The sequence below is a fragment of the Rhyacophila brunnea genome, unplaced genomic scaffold, assembly GCF_057557595.1.
Source record: "Rhyacophila brunnea isolate RB1 unplaced genomic scaffold, BYU_Rbru_1.0 scaffold_17, whole genome shotgun sequence".
NCBI lineage: Eukaryota > Metazoa > Arthropoda > Insecta > Trichoptera > Rhyacophilidae > Rhyacophila > Rhyacophila brunnea.
This window is the reverse complement of record NW_028232827.1, coordinates 37,693,634-37,711,334: the sequence shown is the minus strand read 5'-3', so window position 1 is coordinate 37,711,334 and position 17,701 is coordinate 37,693,634. Positions and strand designations below refer to the sequence as shown.

At 38.0% G+C, this 17,701-nt stretch overlaps 1 protein-coding gene across 1 annotated transcript in view; it reads left to right on the top strand.

The window, feature by feature from the left end:
* The first annotated feature begins 1,219 nt into the window (after nucleotides 1-1,219).
* The window catches only part of LOC147074024 (G protein-coupled receptor Mth-like), a 38,773-nt gene continuing 22,291 nt past the window's right edge, over nucleotides 1,220-17,701 (top strand). Inside the window, exon 1 of the mRNA XM_085944683.1 lies at nucleotides 1,220-2,294. Coding sequence (XP_085800809.1) covers nucleotides 1,818-2,294 — 477 coding nt within the window. The 5' untranslated portion in view covers nucleotides 1,220-1,817. The remainder of the gene's footprint in view (nucleotides 2,295-17,701) is intronic.

The window sequence follows — 17,701 nt, the reverse complement described above, 5'->3', positions numbered from 1 at the left end:
CTTTCCTACTTAATTAACTATGAATATTTACCACTGACTTTATGTTTAACACAAAAAATAGCAAATTTAGCAACAAGAACAACACGCTACGTGAAGCGATTCAGCACGATTTGCCGGCGATATTTTTGGAAACCAACTTAAAAATATGTAGACCTTTTATCTTACTCTAGCGCGTGTCGCAGAGATTATAAGGGTGCCGAATACTTTCTCACTCGCACTCATGCATCGTTTTTGTTCAGGCCTTGATTATATCACGCGCTCTTTGCGTAATGCGTGTTGACTTGTCACAGCAGACACTCTGGAAATATTGAGGGTAATTAAAAGCTTTTTTTATGTTCTCCTGTCAATACTTCTACATTCGCAATATTACTCTTCGTCTGCTTCCGCAAAGGTTTAGGCATGTTAATGTTAATAAAACTACACGTGATATTGAATTCACACTGAATTAGGGGCTCAGAGAATGTGGCAGCCGGGGAGGGAGGGGGGTGTTAGTTCCAGAAACCACCGCGGTTACGTAAGACGTGATAATATAAAAGTCGCACTGTAGGTCGGTGTTTCCAATCCATCATTCATTCGCGCATATTATATTCAAACTGGCAATTCAGTTGTCCCACGCATTTTGAACGGTTAGCATAATATTATGTTGTAGTATAAGCACAATACGTAAATTATCGCGAAAATTATAATAAGTTCCTTGACATACAAGTACATACATAATAAGAAATATTTTAATTATTATGAATTATTCAATTAAGCATTTTCAAATATCTTTTATACATATATTACGGGAAGGCTCAAACGCCTAACGTATTCGAATTTCAAAATTTTGGTTGTATTTAAAGCAACCTCCTGATTATATATAAAAATAGTGTAATAATATTAACTTTAAATATATATATATAAGATAAGAAAATATATTTATCGATAGGTAAGCTTCATATTTTGTATTGTGTAAAACATGAAACGTTTATTTAAAAATACGTATAATACGAGTATTTAAAAAAATAACTTTAATAATCTAAACTAGATTAAAATTATTATTAATACTTACGGCAATATTTATATAACATATTATATAATATGTGTGTGTGTGTGTGAACCAAAAAATGCATTAATTTTTGTTAATTTTACATTCTTAAAACCTAATACAGTCTTATATACATCTTCCCACATACAAATAATCAATAAACTGTGTGTAAAACATGTGTTTTTATTCCACCACGAATGGAAAGCGTTTCCAAATTCACTGAACAACAACCATGTACTGAGCATAGACTATAGATATCGTACTGAGATATTTTCGAGTTTGTTTTTTTTAAAATTATTTCATAGGAAGAAGCGTCACATGATCTTGAAGAGTGTTGTTTTAAAATAAGCGAGCAATTAATTTATAATGACGTAGATTTTTTTCTTTAAGAATTTCTTTAGAAATTAAGATGGAAAAAACATTCGACTTTCAATACCAAATATTTTTAATCTTGTTTCGGAATATTCTTCAAAAATAGTTACAATCTTGGTTGTATCTCGGTCTGTCCTATTAGGCTATTTGCAGGGCTCGAAATAGACCGAAACGCACCGGAGCGCCGTTCCGGTTTATTAAATATCGTAGAAAAATAATTTGATCGTCTGAGCTAAATTTTTACACAATACACATAACATTAGATAACTATGTTAATATTTTCGTAAAATTATCGAGCGCTCCGGTTCGTAAAATTTACCGTTTCGAGCGCTGGCTATTTGTAATGAACACACTTACATATATTTTTTAATTGTCAGTAATTTTTAGTGGTTTACGAATAAACATAGTGATACTAAAAATGGCAAGAAAGTTCATGAACTCATTGCTTTGGATATTAATAATAATAGTGACAGTGTTACCAACGATACTATGCGAACAACCATGCCATTACCTCATGAGCGTCGACATAACAACTGGAATAAAGTTGCCAAACGGTCAGTATGTCCATGATGGCTTAACGTACTCGGAAAACCAAACATTTCAATACACGGAGAAGGACAACTCGACTCATTTAAGAGGGTGTACGTGCCTTGTAAAAAACTGCACGAGAAAATGTTGCCCGATAGGCCAATTGTTTGAAAGAAATTCCTGTGTGGAGAGTAATGATAGCCTGGTAAATCCGTTCAATCCACCAGTGCATCATGAGATGATTCTTTCGGAAGATCTGGTGGCTCGTAGGCATTTTGGATTGATCTTTGGAATCCCGTGTGTTGGAATAGGATCGTTCGTACTGGACCCTTTTGATTCGCCTATGGATGAATTTTTTCTTCAACCGGTAAGAATAAATTGTATAAACAAAAACAAAATAATATTGTGTTAAACCTAGGCCAAAAGTTTACAGAATGCTGTCTTCTATTGAAGGTTGAGTATTTACACTTTACATAATAAAATACACATACAACACAATATTTATCTCTCTTTGGAAGTCCGAACAGCGGAGCAAGGGATTATCGAATGTCTGAAAAGGAATGTCAGTATCTTCTACACTTTTATTAAATTACATAAACTCAATCTTATGATGAAATATATCAAGTACCTACCTACGCACGTTGCGTACTGCCGAAGGGCGGCAATTTGAGGAGAAATAGCAAATAATGCAACTACCTATTAACTACACTATATTCTTATTTATGACATTTAAATCTACGATCTATGACTAATTTATCACACGTGTATGCAAAATACCGTAAAGCATTGTTTCAAAGTAGAAATAGGAATAGGATAAGAAAGTGTCATAGTAAATATACACGAGTTGAAAATGTCACTCTGAGGCGGACGAAACCGGTCCTAATTTATTGATTAAAAGTGGAATAAGTACTAAAAAAAATTGCGTTTTATTAAATAAAACAATAAGTAAATATAATAAATACTTAAATCGTTTCTGCAAAAATATAATTGTTTGTAAGAAGAACCGAGTCATAAAGCTATAACGTTTTAAAAATTAATTTGTGTCATAACTTTGTTTCACAGATAGTAAAAAAAGGCGCAATTTCCTTACTCCATCGAGACATTTCGATCATTTAAAGTCGCTTTATTCAGAATGATATATATTTAAAAGGTAAAATAAGTCATTATTTTTATTATAAGTAATATGAATATTTTGATGACGGTAAAATATTCATTTCTTTTCTTTATTCCATTGAAAAAATATTTTTCTATTTGGGGGCCGGCTATTTTGGCTGGCACCCGGGCGGCAGTCACCTTTGGCGCGGTCCTTCTCAGTTGGTCAATAATTAGTCCAGTCTTACGAAAATGTCTTATTGAAGCATTATTGTCATTTGCATGGTCTCAGCTATTCCTCGGCTTGCCCACCGGGCTCGGGGTGAGTGTTGTGTTCCTCTGAAATGCAGTTTCCTAGGTACTTCAAGGCCGGATACAAATAACGGTACATTTTTTACTGCTAGGCACTGTTGCCATCTTTCTCTATGCTGATTATAGTACAAAGCTGTAACAATTATAGTATTTCTGAAACATATATAGTACAGGAACGTTTTACGTCTTGAATCCTTTAAAATTATAGTATTTTGGCATATTTGGCGTAAAACTATAGTATTTTACATTTTTCGCGAAATTAAAATGATAGTTTTGTACTATAATTTTATTATAGTACGGTTGGTATCACTGCTGCTAGGGAATATAATGTTCTGTTCACAAGCTCGCATTATATTTTTAATTGTATCAACTGAATTTGATTACTGAATTGCTTTATTTAGACTAGCGATTTCCAAACTGGGAGGCGCGAAAAGCTTAACACAATTAATGTAGTCACAGGTTTGCAGTTTGCAAATGCATAGTTATAAAACAGCCGCTAGTTATAAACAACATAAAAAAACAGTCCTATAAATGGTTGTTTGCAAACTTGTCTGAAAATATGGAGACTAATTTTATAATACCTCACTTATATAGGTACTATTGTGAAGCGCGCTGGCTACCTCGAAAAAAAAATATGAAATAAAGGGTCAAATCATAATGTTGAAATTTGAGGAAAATTTGTTTTGGAACGATAATTTTGTTGTTAAACTTGTCTATTTGGTTGAAATTCAAAAAAATTGAGTGAATTAATCACTGCAAGGACCACTAGTGCATTCACTGATTTAAAAAAACAAAGTGACGGCTAATCATATAATCATAAAAAATCGGAGCTTTGGAAATCAAAATTACAAAAAAATATGTTCGCCATATTTCCACTTTTAAATGTTTTCTGCGCCAGATATATTGAAGCAACCATAAATCTATTTACTGAGTTCTTGATTAGTTTGCTAATGCACTTTTCCCAATATTTTATTAATGTAAAAGCGCTGTTTTGTTTCAAGGCTATTACATATTTTAAATATGTGGTTGTGCGTTGCCATTTGATGTGATACCTATATGATGATTGATATACTTAAATGATAACTCCTGTGTATAATTTAGGAAACACTACATAAGAGCACCACCAGGGCTCGAAATAGACCGGAACGCACCGGAGCGCACCCAGTTCGTGAAATTCTAAAAGATACCGTTCCGGCTCTTGGATTCTTTAATAATTGCGTTCTGTTTCGTGTTATTCAGATAATATTATTGCATGTAGTTTTTCTATTAATAATATTAATAATGTTAATATCAAGTTGTTCTTAAAATTTAATATTAACGAAGTAACATTTTGCCGGGCGCGCAAGAATAAAAATATCTATGTTTAGGTATGTCATAAATTATTTCTTCCCAACCGGTGTTCAGCAACTATGCCCTTTTTATGGATTTTAGGGTCTCTCATATTGTCCGAATTATTGCGTCAATAAAACAAAAGCATCGGACGCGCACTGACCGCCCGTCATCCAGGCGAACAATAGTGATTTATTGCAGACAGCTTGCATTTATTTTACTTGCATTGTTTGTGAAGTTTTTGTACTTAACTTAGACGAAATTTTGAAAAAAAATCACTTATTTGGTCATTCCTAAAGGATGACATAATATGTCCCAAAGTTAGTACGTATCTTCTTTCTCTTTGAACTGGTCGCATTATTTCCTTGTAATTTAATATTTCCTATAATAAATCTCAATACAAAATATTTATAACGTAGATATATTATAACATAAGTGACAATAAAATATCACCCAAATGTTTTTTATGATAAAATTAATATTAATATTGATACGTTTGAAAATTTAGACCGTATACCTATTTCTCGTTGACTTTTTATTATTATTTTATACTACTTACCTACAAATCCGTTTATTAAGAAATATCTGTTATCTTAGTGTAAATTATTATTAATTGTACGATACTTAGTGTAGTGAAATATTAGTGTCGTGTCGTGTCATATAATTACTAAGTATATTAATATATAACTAGCTGACCCGGCAAACGTTGTTCTGCCATATAAATTATTTCTAGTGAATATTTTGGTTGTTAAATAAAAAATAACAAATGTATCGTAAGTGTGTGGGGATGGGATCTATGACAGAAAGAGGAATGGAGCGCTGTAGACGATGACCGCCGATAAAAACAAAAAAACACCAACCATTCATTTTCTCAATTCAAAATGAGTAATGATGTTCATTATGAATGAATTACCTGTGACAGGATCTAGTTGTTTAATGATTATGCAATATCCGTCTTGTTCCTTCCAGAAAATTAGTGGATATTGGAGAGCGTCGTATGAATGGTGTGTGTCAGCGATGAACTCCAGATTATTGTTTCTTCAGCCTGTGGGCCTCGTAGGGGCGGCCAGGTCGAGCGGAGCCAAAAAATGTATGGGGACCACCATGAAAGCGCGGAGAGTGAGCGGTAGACAGTCTGGCCGCTCGTCGAATTTGCAGCGTTTCGAGCGGCTAGCTAGCGGTGTGTCAAACAAAATTGACTGTTCCCTCACCCTTCCTTTCCCCGACTTCAAAAAACGTCTGCAATTGGTAGCGTTAGGTAGCCGCTGCTATGAATCTTTTGGATCACAAAATAGTTTGTGTTTTACGCGCGTCTTAGTTTGCTATTCATTTTTATTTGAAGGAAAATACCTACTAAGCCCATATTATTATAAATTACACTAGCATGTACCTATACTTTTAAATTTTTTTTTTTTAATATGTACAGGTATAAATAATCTAATGCATTTAAGTTTTGTACTATGTATTCCATTTGAGTCGTTTTTTGCGACCCGGTTTTTGACTTACGGCATCTTCAGGCACTATGCGCACTCATCAATAGTAAATAAACACTGTCAATAAATGCAGTTAATTATATCTTATATAATAAAATTAATACAACAAAGTAGGTACCTACCTATTGAGTCAAGATTACCTACATATTGCCTGAAGATGTCGAATGCAGAGATGCAGAATTCCTCCAACTCACACGTACGTGTACATATAAAAAATAAACTACCAATATTATGTGTCATCACTGTCATCTTCAATAATAATTGGATAGGGAAATAGATACGTTGTTATTGTTATTAGGTACGTTGGTAGTATTCTTTATCAAGTCTCTAAACCCGCCACTGATATAGGTACACTGATGAAATTTATTTACGATAGTTTTAGATTTAAAATGCACATTAACCTTGATTTTGATATTAACAAGGTACACAATATGTAACAGAGCAAGGTTCCAATGAATTCGGCGAATGGCTGATAACCATTCCTCGTAGGTAACCAAGCTTCTTTGCCGGACGAACTATTTGGCGTATGTTTTTGGTCCGCGCACTATGTAAGATATAAAAAAAGTCTATAGGTATTATAGCAGGTACGTCCAAAATATTGTAATTTTGAAATCGGAAATGTCTATTTTTAACTAAATACAAATACATACCTACTATAATTACGTTATTCCTGCTCCATTGTATTTTTTTAATTATGCGAAACATAAAATGAAATATTATTATTATTATTATATTGCTGGGGACAAAATAATTTTGTTATGGGTGTAATAATAATAATGCCGATTGCTTACGCGGCAACTAATAACTATCTTATTAATTTATTACGTCAGGTGTCATGTTTTTTGTCAAAACCATACGCGGTCAGCGCTGTGAAACCTTTTATTATTTTATTATATTATTTAATTCTGAATAAAATAATGTATAATTAATTTTTACCAGATTTTATATAATATTATTATTAACGTTTCAAAAAATGCGCTTGTGCGTTACTAAACATTTCAAAGTTTTCAATTCTTATTGTTTTTTTTAGTAGTTCGGCATTTTTTCTGGTTCGGTTAATCTTATAGGTATGCTGAGAATTCACTGTTTTTGTGAAATACGGGATTTTTACATATACAAATAAAACCCGCTTCTGTGTGGGGAATTATATACATAAACCTTTATCAATTTTGATCTAGTGACTGTCGGGCTATGTAAATTATTTATGTTTATTTACATAATATTTTCCATATTTAGCTTTGCATGTATAATAAAATGAACACTTTATAAATACACACTTGTTTACGTAGGCGAGTGTAGTCAAGATCTCAATAATTCTTCTTCTTCTTGGTCGTACACTCATGGCTGAGGATCGTGACCAAATTTGAATTTCGTCTTCCTTTGAGCGACCAAGACTTTCCATCCTTCTCGATCTTCCGCTTCTCTCAGGGCAGAATGGATGGTGCAATAATTCTTACATGATTACAAATTCACCAATACTAAAAACGTTGTGGAACCGCCATCATGTGCCGAGTTATGCCAAGTCCCAAATCAAGATAAATAAAAAAACATTATATAAATAGTTTTAAAGTTGCATATCAATTGTTTGCAAACATTTGTATAAAAACAATTCATAGATACTATTGTAAAAAAATGTGCATTTTTTTTGTATTTCGCCACGAATAGAAAACGTATGCAAACGCACAAACAAACATGCGAGCGTGGACGTGTCTACAGATTTTGTTTCACTAAAAGTAACGCCGTGTGGTCTCGACGAATGTTGTTTTGATTAAATCTCATAAATCTGTATGATACGGGCTGCCCAGACTACATTTAATTGATAACAATGTGTGCAGGTGAATACGTGCGTAGACTTACAAATGTTTGTAATGTGAATTTGTTAAGCGATATCAGTTTACAAACAATGTGGGTATTTTACAAAAAGATCATACAATACCCTCTGGTTATAATCCAAACAACTCTGTTCAGGTTCTCGATTTCTTTAAATATATTAAATAAATTTTTATATTGAAAAGGTGACGTGCCACTGGCTCAAACCGCTGGTAAAAGACGCTCCTACGTGGGACAGGCCAAGCATTTGGAGCGGATAATTAGTCTAGAGTTCATCGCGCGTTGCATGAGCGTTTCCACCAGGTCCGCGGCCTTAGAATCACGATTTCTCGCGTCGATGTGCGGTCGCCAACCATGATTCTAGCAATGTCGTCAACAACAGGCGCATTGAATCGACGCACGTGCTCTCCAGCTGGTGTTTTATCAGGATTGATGACAATAGCGTGATTGTCACTTTTTCTTTCTTTTCTAGATGCCTTTATGGATACCTCGCATTTACTATCGAGGTTTCTTAAGGACTTTGGCACGCAAACTACTCTACTTGATGCTAGTCAAATGAAAATTGTGCCGGCTGAGAGAATATGCCTTATTGAAAACTGTTCTTCTACCCGCATCGGGTATTGCTAATTTGAATTCGGCCAGGGGCTATGAAACCGCCTTGCAAAAACCCTGGAAAATTCTTAGTAGCGCAAGGCGGAGGTGATTCTGATGAATATTTTGTCGTATTCATTGGGAACTGAGGACTGCGATTTGCAGTCGAGTTTTTTCCCGTTGTAAAAGAAATGTCACATAGGACTGGTATTCTGAGCATATACTTATCCTATCTTATATGATTGCAGTCACTGGATCTGAAAGGCATGAATCATCATTACATATTGTCTCCATTGATTATTTTTATTCTTTTTATTACATCAATACAGAAATTAAAAAGTGCATCTCTTCCGGCCTCGTTTGCCATGGTCCCCGGAAGGTCTCGAATGTCCGCATCTGCCATCTGTAATAAAAAGTTCAGGTTGTGCCGGTCCTTGCTAAAGATTTGACAATCTAGGAGTAAATGTAGGACGTCCTGGTCGCTTCCGTCGTCGCATGGACACTTTCCATCATATGTTATTTTAAACCGGTGCAGGTATGCTCGCATGACTCCGTGACCAATAAGAATCTGAGTCATCTCAAAACACAACCCCTTATGCACCCTGACGTCTCGTGCTGCTAAAATTGAAGGTTAAAACTTTCGGGTCAACTCCCCTGTCGATGAGTTTATGTATCGTGAGTTCCATTCGTTTTTCACCATATCTGAAATTGTAATTTTCGCGTAGCTCAGAGGAAATTTGTCATAAGCTATCGTGGTCTTGGGTTCAGAGGCACCATGCCGAGCCAATTTGTCGGCTCTTTCATTTCCTTCTATCCCGGTGTGTCCCCTTATCCACTTGAAGTGCACCTCGGGGTGGCGCAGTCTCAGTATTGCGGACTCGCTGTGAATAGAAAAGACAATCGGATTAGTAGACAAGGGATCTCCAATTGCTTGGATTGAGCTTTTGGAGTCCGAATAAATACAAATACTATGGTTTTCGGTGAGCTTTCGTTAGGTTGGATCTGAGCCTGCCCACTCCAGAGCGCATTGGATGGCATAGAGTTCGGCCTGCATTACCGTACAATAGCTGTTAAGGCGGTACTTACGAGCCGCTAACTCGCCGCCATTAATGTATGCCACAAACCCTGCACCAGTACCGCCATCAATTTTGCTCCCATCCGTGAAAATCGGCATGTTATTGCATTCGTTGCTTTCCAACGTTGCAGGATAAGAAACCACTTCAGAAAATAGTCTAGCCGGATGTGGCAGCCTTTTATAGTCCACCGGTTTTTCGTAAAGCCTGTCGTCAGGCAGAAAACCTGCGAGGCCCTCCTCGCCCTTCTTGGCTCTGTAAATGAGAGCGATTTGTTTTAAACGTAAATCTAGAGGCATAAGTCCTGCTAGGGCTTGCGTTGAATTGAGCGAAGCCGTGCGGTAAGCTCTGCATATTCGTATTGCTAGTGCTCGCTGAACCGTATTGAGTTTTTTTGCTATGTTTTTCCGTTTGGCAGCTTCATACTATATGCTGGACGCATACATGATCATAGGCTCAATAGCACAAGTGTAGAGAATTTGAAGAGCTTCAGAAGATACACCCCATGTGGGTTTGGCCATTCTTGCTAGTTTGAGCGAAGTCACCGCTGCTCTTTTGCAGATGCTGTCCGCGTGCTTTGACCAATATAGTTTGTCATCGATTACTACCCCTAAAAGTTTAAAATCCCTAGAAAAAGATAGAGGTTGCCCACTCATCACCAGCGAAAGCGAAGAGACGCGCCTCCTAGTAAAAAAATAAGGCCTTCGTTTTCTCCGCGGAGAAAGACAGTTTGACCTTCCTTCCCCAGGCCTCGACGCTCTCCAACACGCTTTTAGTCATGGTTTGTAGAGAACCAAGTTCTTTGGATCGAGAACTATGTTCCACAGTTATACAGGGACACAAGACGAACCTTGTATGCATCCCTTTGATGTCTCTTTGGTAGTAGATGCTCCAGCATATTTGACGAAGACTTCTCGGTCGGATAGGTAGTTTTTGATGAGCCTGAAAATGTTAGCGGGACAATTTTTAGATTTCAACTGTTGAAGAAGATATGGCCACCATGCGTTTTGTCAAACGCGCCTTTGATATCAAGAGATACCGCCACTACGAGCTGACCATTGCGGTTAGCCCCCTTGATTCTATCAATTGCTGCATGAAGCGCGTCTTCAGTACTCTTTTGAGGGGTGAAACCGTACTGGTATTCGCTGAGCAGATGTTTAGTCTGAAGTTTCCAGGAAACTCGATTAATAAATAATTTTTCGAGTACTTTACCGAACACGGGCAGCAATCCAAGGGCCGATATGACGAGACGTTAGCGTAGTCGTCCTTTCCCGGTTTGGGAATGACCACTACTCTAGCTACCTTCCAGATTTTTGGAAAATGACCAATTCGCAAACAAGCATTATAAAGAGCGAGAACTAAGCTAGGAACAGTCAAGAATGAATTGAGACAGATATCCGCCGTAAAGCTGTCGTGTCCCGGAGCTTTAGCTGGATTAAACAGCCTCATTGTTCTTTTGACCTCCTCGAGAGTGAAGTTCTCATCGTCATCTTCCTTTGAAGGAATCGAGGCGGAATTTCGGATCAATGTCTATTGCTCCGTTTCGTTTGCAATATTGTTGTCTGGAAAAAAATACGCAAGAAGAGCCTCTGCAGATTCGAGAGCCGAAGAGGTCATGCGACCGTTGATTGTCAGAGTTTCAGGCGGCTTGAACGCCTTACTTTTGAGCAATCTCTGAAGACTAGACCATACATTCTCTTTTCCCTGCGCCGAGCAATGGCTCTTTCAGCTTTCTAATTTCGCTTCCGCAATCGCAGTTTCATACTTATTCTTTGCGGCTTCAAAAATCTGCACTGCAGCATGGCTGCACTCGAACCCGCTGGAAACCAACATTCAGGCCGCCAACTTCCACCATCTGGTGATACAAGGAGGACTCCACCTCCAGAATGTAATTAGATTTGCCCTGGATGCGACCTTTTGTTTTGAACACAACCCTGAAGGAATCGTTCGGTGACGTTCTGATGAAGGCATTTTGATAACGTAGTGCAGTTATCAATTGTCCCGCATCAAAATTTTCCTCAATACCCTTTAGGACAACCCTCGGCCTTTTCAGTGAGCTGACCGATGCGGTGAGAACCTCCAAGCCGCTGACAGCGTCCACCAGTCTCCGGGAGTCGTCCTCGCTCATGACTTTGACGATGCACTTGTTGTGAGTCGCCCTCGCCAATGACACGATAGCGATCCCTAGACTGGAGACGTCCACCGTTTCTATGATACATTTCTCAACCTCCTCGCTCGTCTTGCTATTGTCTTTGCTTGTTAAAATCACAGCATGACGTGAACGAACTTTTTCCGATGCAGCTGCAGTCGAAGCCGGGAACTCCAAGACAGGTGTAATCTCAGGCTTCTCAGAAGATCGTGTAGCCCCGGAAACTTCCGCAAAGGAACGCTTTGCCGATACGGGTCTATTGGGAATGACAGTTTCGGGTCTTGCGGAACTGGCTGAATGCGGCTGCGCTGGCCGCAGCGAAATGTTGCTAGCACTACGCAAATTTTTAGGGGTAAGGATTTGCGGTGGCAGTTCACTCTCCATGTGCGCAGGTGCTTCGCTAAAGATTCTTGTGACAGGCCGGCGATCAATTGAGAGCTGCGCTGTGTGACGCTTTTCTTGATTGAGCAGATCTCTGGTCGCCTCAGCACGCGCCTTAGATTTGATGAGGGCGCTCTCAAGCTCGCGTTTTTCCAGCTCTGCAGCCTGACACGCAAGCCTGATTACGCCCAGACTATTCGATATCGATTCCTTCGCTGACCGACTGACATTTTTGAGGGCTTCCAATTCTGCGGAAGCCTTCGTGACCTCTGTGATGATGGTCACGGAAAACGTAACGGCTGTCACGGTCACTGTCGTCAGAGACGGAGGCGTCTTTTGACAAGTGGAATTAATCGTTGAGCCCTCGGCAGATTTGGCAGGCGATTTTTTACCCATTTTAGAATACAATAACAAGATGTTACCTACTTTAACAAATTTATTTAAAAATAAGCTATTGGATCAAATCAGTTTGGCAACGCTGCGATTTAGGGTAGGTGGACAGACGTTACTAAACGTTATTAGAGCATACGTTGGTAGGTAGGTACTATTAATTATTACAAGTTACTAGTATTGCTAACTCAATTCCCTCAGAACATCGCAATAGCAATAATCGTCGTAGATAATAATTACTACAACAGATATGTTTTGTAATGAAGAATATAAAACCAATTTGTTTCAGGATATTGTTATTAGGTAGGTAAAAAAAAGGTTGACTTAAGGGCTGCAGTTCTGAGAATTTGTAGCTTTGTGTTTGGAGCGAAGACTTTTGTGAATAGATTAATTTTTTGAAGGCTGCGAGGTTGTTGAGTTGACGATTATTTTTGTAGGTAAGTATGTATGGAATAATTACTTATCGGGCGGTCGGATCGTGCTTTCTAGAATTAAATTAATAAGTACTTATATTGTTATATATTATATAAATGAAGTAAAGGCTAATGCTATGTTTGGAGGGGCTTTAAGTCACATATTATATAGTGTTGGATATTTTGTGAGCTACCTACTGAAAACCTATGGTACAGGACTAGGTATGTACTGAATTAATTTATTTTAAAATTTAATTTGAATTGAATTTATATTTGAGAGGGCTAGGCGAGTGCTGTTTAGTATAAAGTTTCTGATAACGAGTTATGGGTTTAAAAAATTATGCTGATGGAGCTCAATAATATATAGTACCTATACTGATTGCAATGGAATTATTTAAGAGCGAATTGGTAATAGAATAGAGTAGACTTTACCGTTTGCGTACGAATAATATTCTTACTGTGATAGCTATGTGCGGGCGGTAGGTATGGTATTCTATCAAGGTAACGTATTGTATGCTATCGGTAGTGAGTTGGACTTACTTCGTTTTTAGTTAATTTTTTGAAGTTAGGTCAATTAAGTGGTTTTACAGAGATAATTAGTATACTAATTGTAATGAAATGATTTTAGTGAGATAAATTGAGACTGTAATTTATGAACTTTAGGTATTAAATAGTGATTGATTTAAGGTAATGGTTATATGATGCAATTGTTTAATAGATTACTTAGCTTTCGATCCCGTGCATCCTGGGAGGCGATCTCTGGACACTCCGCGAGAGCTGGGGCAATTGACGCGGGCAAGCCGGAAATTATAGAATGCTCTGTCATATATTGTTTTCACGATGAGCGCGTCTCCTTATTTCAAACTTATCCGGGAGCCGCTCCTGGGCTCGCAGCAATCTCGCGAGAAAGTTTGTCAGGATGCACGGTATTCGCGGCAATATAAATGAAGCGAAAGCCGAACACAATAGTCAAATATTTTAAAACAAACTTTTCAACTCAGAGCGAGGCGGCTGGATTCAAATGGTTATCGGCTAGAGAGCAAATTCAGGTAGAGAAATAAAATTCGGGTCGGAGCGATTTGCGGATACGTGTGTACGGTCCGAGCGCTAGGAAGCAAGTCCGTGATTGTCACTTTGCAATTCGTGCATGTGTGCTTTGAATAAGTTCAATAATTCATTGTGCTCATTCAATAGGGCGTCCAGTTCGCCTACAATGCACCTGGCATTATGCGAATTGAGGTTATTGTAGCCGCAACGAGCATCCACACGATTGATGTCCTCACCGCCCATGAAGTAGATTTGTAAAAATTTATGTGGTTCGTTTGGCATTGGCAGCAATGAGCCTACTTTGTGGCCTTTGATTTTGAACGTAAAATGGAATTGTTTGCCATTTGCCGCAGTATTGTGAACTATTTCTGTTGCTCCGAACGAAAAAATTTCTGGATAGAGATATCCTAATCACCTAGCGATATGAAATATACTTGTTGACCTATTCTCATACCTAACAAATATACATAAAAAAATCATAAAAATCGGTCGAGCCATTTCGGAGGAGTGCGACCACAAACACCGTGACATGAGATTTTTTTATATATAGAGATATACCGACTACAAGGGAAGTTAAGTGCTTCAATAGTGGAACTAAAATAAATTTGTTTTTAATATTTTTATTTTATGGCGGTTTAGTTTTGTGTTATAGGTAAATTATTCTACAGTGGCACCATGGGTACGGAAAAAGCGACTTGAAGTTGTAGTGGTATTGTTTGTTAGCATTAAATTAGGCATTGCAGCAAACAATTCCAATACATACGACAAACGCCAATGGTGCCACTGTAGAATGATTTACCTATACCTACCCAGTAAAAATCTTCAAAATTACTATGCCTGTGGAGAGTTTCGTATTTTATTTTATAAATCTATATATATAAAACAAAGTCGGGTTAGTTACACCATTTATAACTCGAGAACGGCTGGACCGATTTTTATGATCTTTGATTTGTTAGATTTGTCTCCGCCCCGATTAGCAGAATAACTATTAAAATATCGGATAAATCACGGAAAAAATACATTATGAAGACAATTCATTTTCTCATACATTTTGACATTTTGAAAAATGACCTCGCGCATTCTAAAATAAAAGAAAATCACAAAAAATTTAAATCCATATACAACGATACATGACAGAAAGAATAAACAAGAAACAAATGAAAGGCGTTGTGTGCATTATCTATCCTTTGACAGTTGATTCAGTTTAGCCTCAGATAATCCCGAAAGACTTTGTTGTATACTCCGGTGAATTTTGGAGGAAGTTGTCCTGCCTGAATCTTTTTTACTTCTTCGACAGCGTCCAAAAATAAAGCCAAGGATAAAATTACATGATCTCATTGCTGGTATTGCTCATTATTTACCTACCAATTTCAAAATCCATCCTTCGAACTTCATTCGACAATCGATCTACGTGAATAATCGAGCCGATTACCAGCTAGGTGCGCAAATAGCTATTTCGATCGTGATTTTCAAACGGTAAGTTGCCTTCGAAGATGTTCACTTTGTGAGGTTATCAAATTTGTGATTGTGTGTGCATCGATAACTGCTTCATTATGTAATTTTGAATTATGTGATTAATTTTCTAGTGTTTATTATTCGTCGATTGCTTAAAATCGAGACGGAGCGCCTCACTTTCATTCGGTTGAACCAAGCCAAACTGCGATCGGAGGAGTATATTCATTTACGCGATGCAATCAGCACCGTAGGAGATGCAGCTAATGTTGGTCGATTGACTATTCTATCGGCGATGTACATTGTCAGCCCACGTCATATGCATGAATATGCGCAAGATGCAATGACATATGTTCGTCATTACGGTCGTCCAGATCTATTCATCACCTTTACATGAAATCCGAAATGAATAGAAATTGTTCAACTGCTACGCCCCGGACAAACATCAAGTGATCGGCACGTGTCTTCAAACAAAACATCCTGTCGCTGATGAACTACATTGTTAAGCATCGCGTCTTTGGGAAACTCGATGCTGGATGTATTCTATTGAATGACAAAAACGAAGCTTGCCGCATGCACACATTCTTATTTGGTTAGTCGAAAGAATTCGACCAGACCAAAAAGATGACATCATATGTGCCGAGATTCCTGATCCCGAAACCGATCCAGACCTGCATGATGTTGTAATTACTTAAATGATTCATGGACAGTGTGGCGCCATCAATCCCCCCCAATCAGCGTGCATGGTCGACGGCAAGACAGTGTTCCAAGCGTTATCCATGAAGTTTAACGGCGGAGACTATCACTGCCAATGATGGTTATCCACTGTATCGGCGTCGATCACCCAATGATAACGGTAGAACTATCTCAACGAAAATGAAGTGAAACGATATCGCGGTCGACAACACTTGGATTGTTCCGTATTCGCCACTTTTTTCCAAAACATTCAAGGCGCATTGCAACGTGGAGTTTTGCAATTCAGTGAAATCCATCAAATACATCTGCAAATATGTCAGAAAAGGCAGCGATATTGTAGTTTTTGGCGTTCAAACTCCCAATACCAACGATGAAATCACGCACTATAAGTTGGTCGATATGTGACCTGCAATGAAGCAATTTGGCGTATTCTCTCATTCCCCATTCATGAACGTCATCCCACTGCTGTACATTTGGCGGTACATCTGAAGAATGGTCAACAAGTTTATTTCAACGCATCGAATGTTGCTCAACGTGCTGAAATATCTCCAGCGCCAACATTGACCAGTTTCTTTTCGATTTGCCAAAGCGATCCGTTTGCACGAACGTTGTTCTACTCTAAGATGCCACATTATTACACTTGGAACGCTTCATCGAAGAAATTTCAGCGTCGGAAGCAAGGCGATGCGGTTCCTGATCATCCGGATGTGCATTCTCATTTACAGTCGCATTTACACAGTTCATCCAAATAATGGCGAATGATTCTACTTGCGGTTGTTGCTGGTAAATGTTCGTGGGCCGACATCATTTGAATCACTTCAAACTGTCAATGGTGTAGTGTGCCCAACATTTCATGCTGCATGTCAAAAGCTCAATTTGCTTAAAAATGATACTCATTGGGACATGACAATCGCTAAAGCATTTGTTTCTGCATCTCCAAGTCAGATACGCACATTATTTGCTATCACTATTTCGACATGCTTCCCATCGAATCCACCTGAACTGTAGAACAACTACAAGGATGACATGTCAGAAAACATTTTACATCGAATTCGTGTCATTTCAGGGAATCCTGATCTCGAGGTGAATAAGGAGATACATAACCAGATTTTCCTTTTGATCGAAGACATGTGTTACCTCATGTGCGGCAGTTTGTTAGTCAAGTTAGGAATGCCAATGCCACATCGTGGAGTGAATTACGCTTTCCATCTAGAATTGGAACGTGAACGTGAAAATGATCAAGATCCATTGAACTAATTAGTTCGAACGAATGTACTAATGTTGAACCCCCAACAGAAGGTAGTGCACGATACAATAATGAAGGCAATTGATGATGGAAATGGTGGCTAATTTTTCCTCGATGCGCCCAGTGGAACTGGGAAGACATTCCTCATGTCTTTGATTTTGGCCACTGTTCGTGCGAGATCCGAAATTGCTGTAGCAGTTGCTTCTTCCGGGATAGCGGCCACGTTGTTAAAAGGATGCCGAACGGCTCATTCAGCGTTGAAATTGCCGTTAAACCTTCA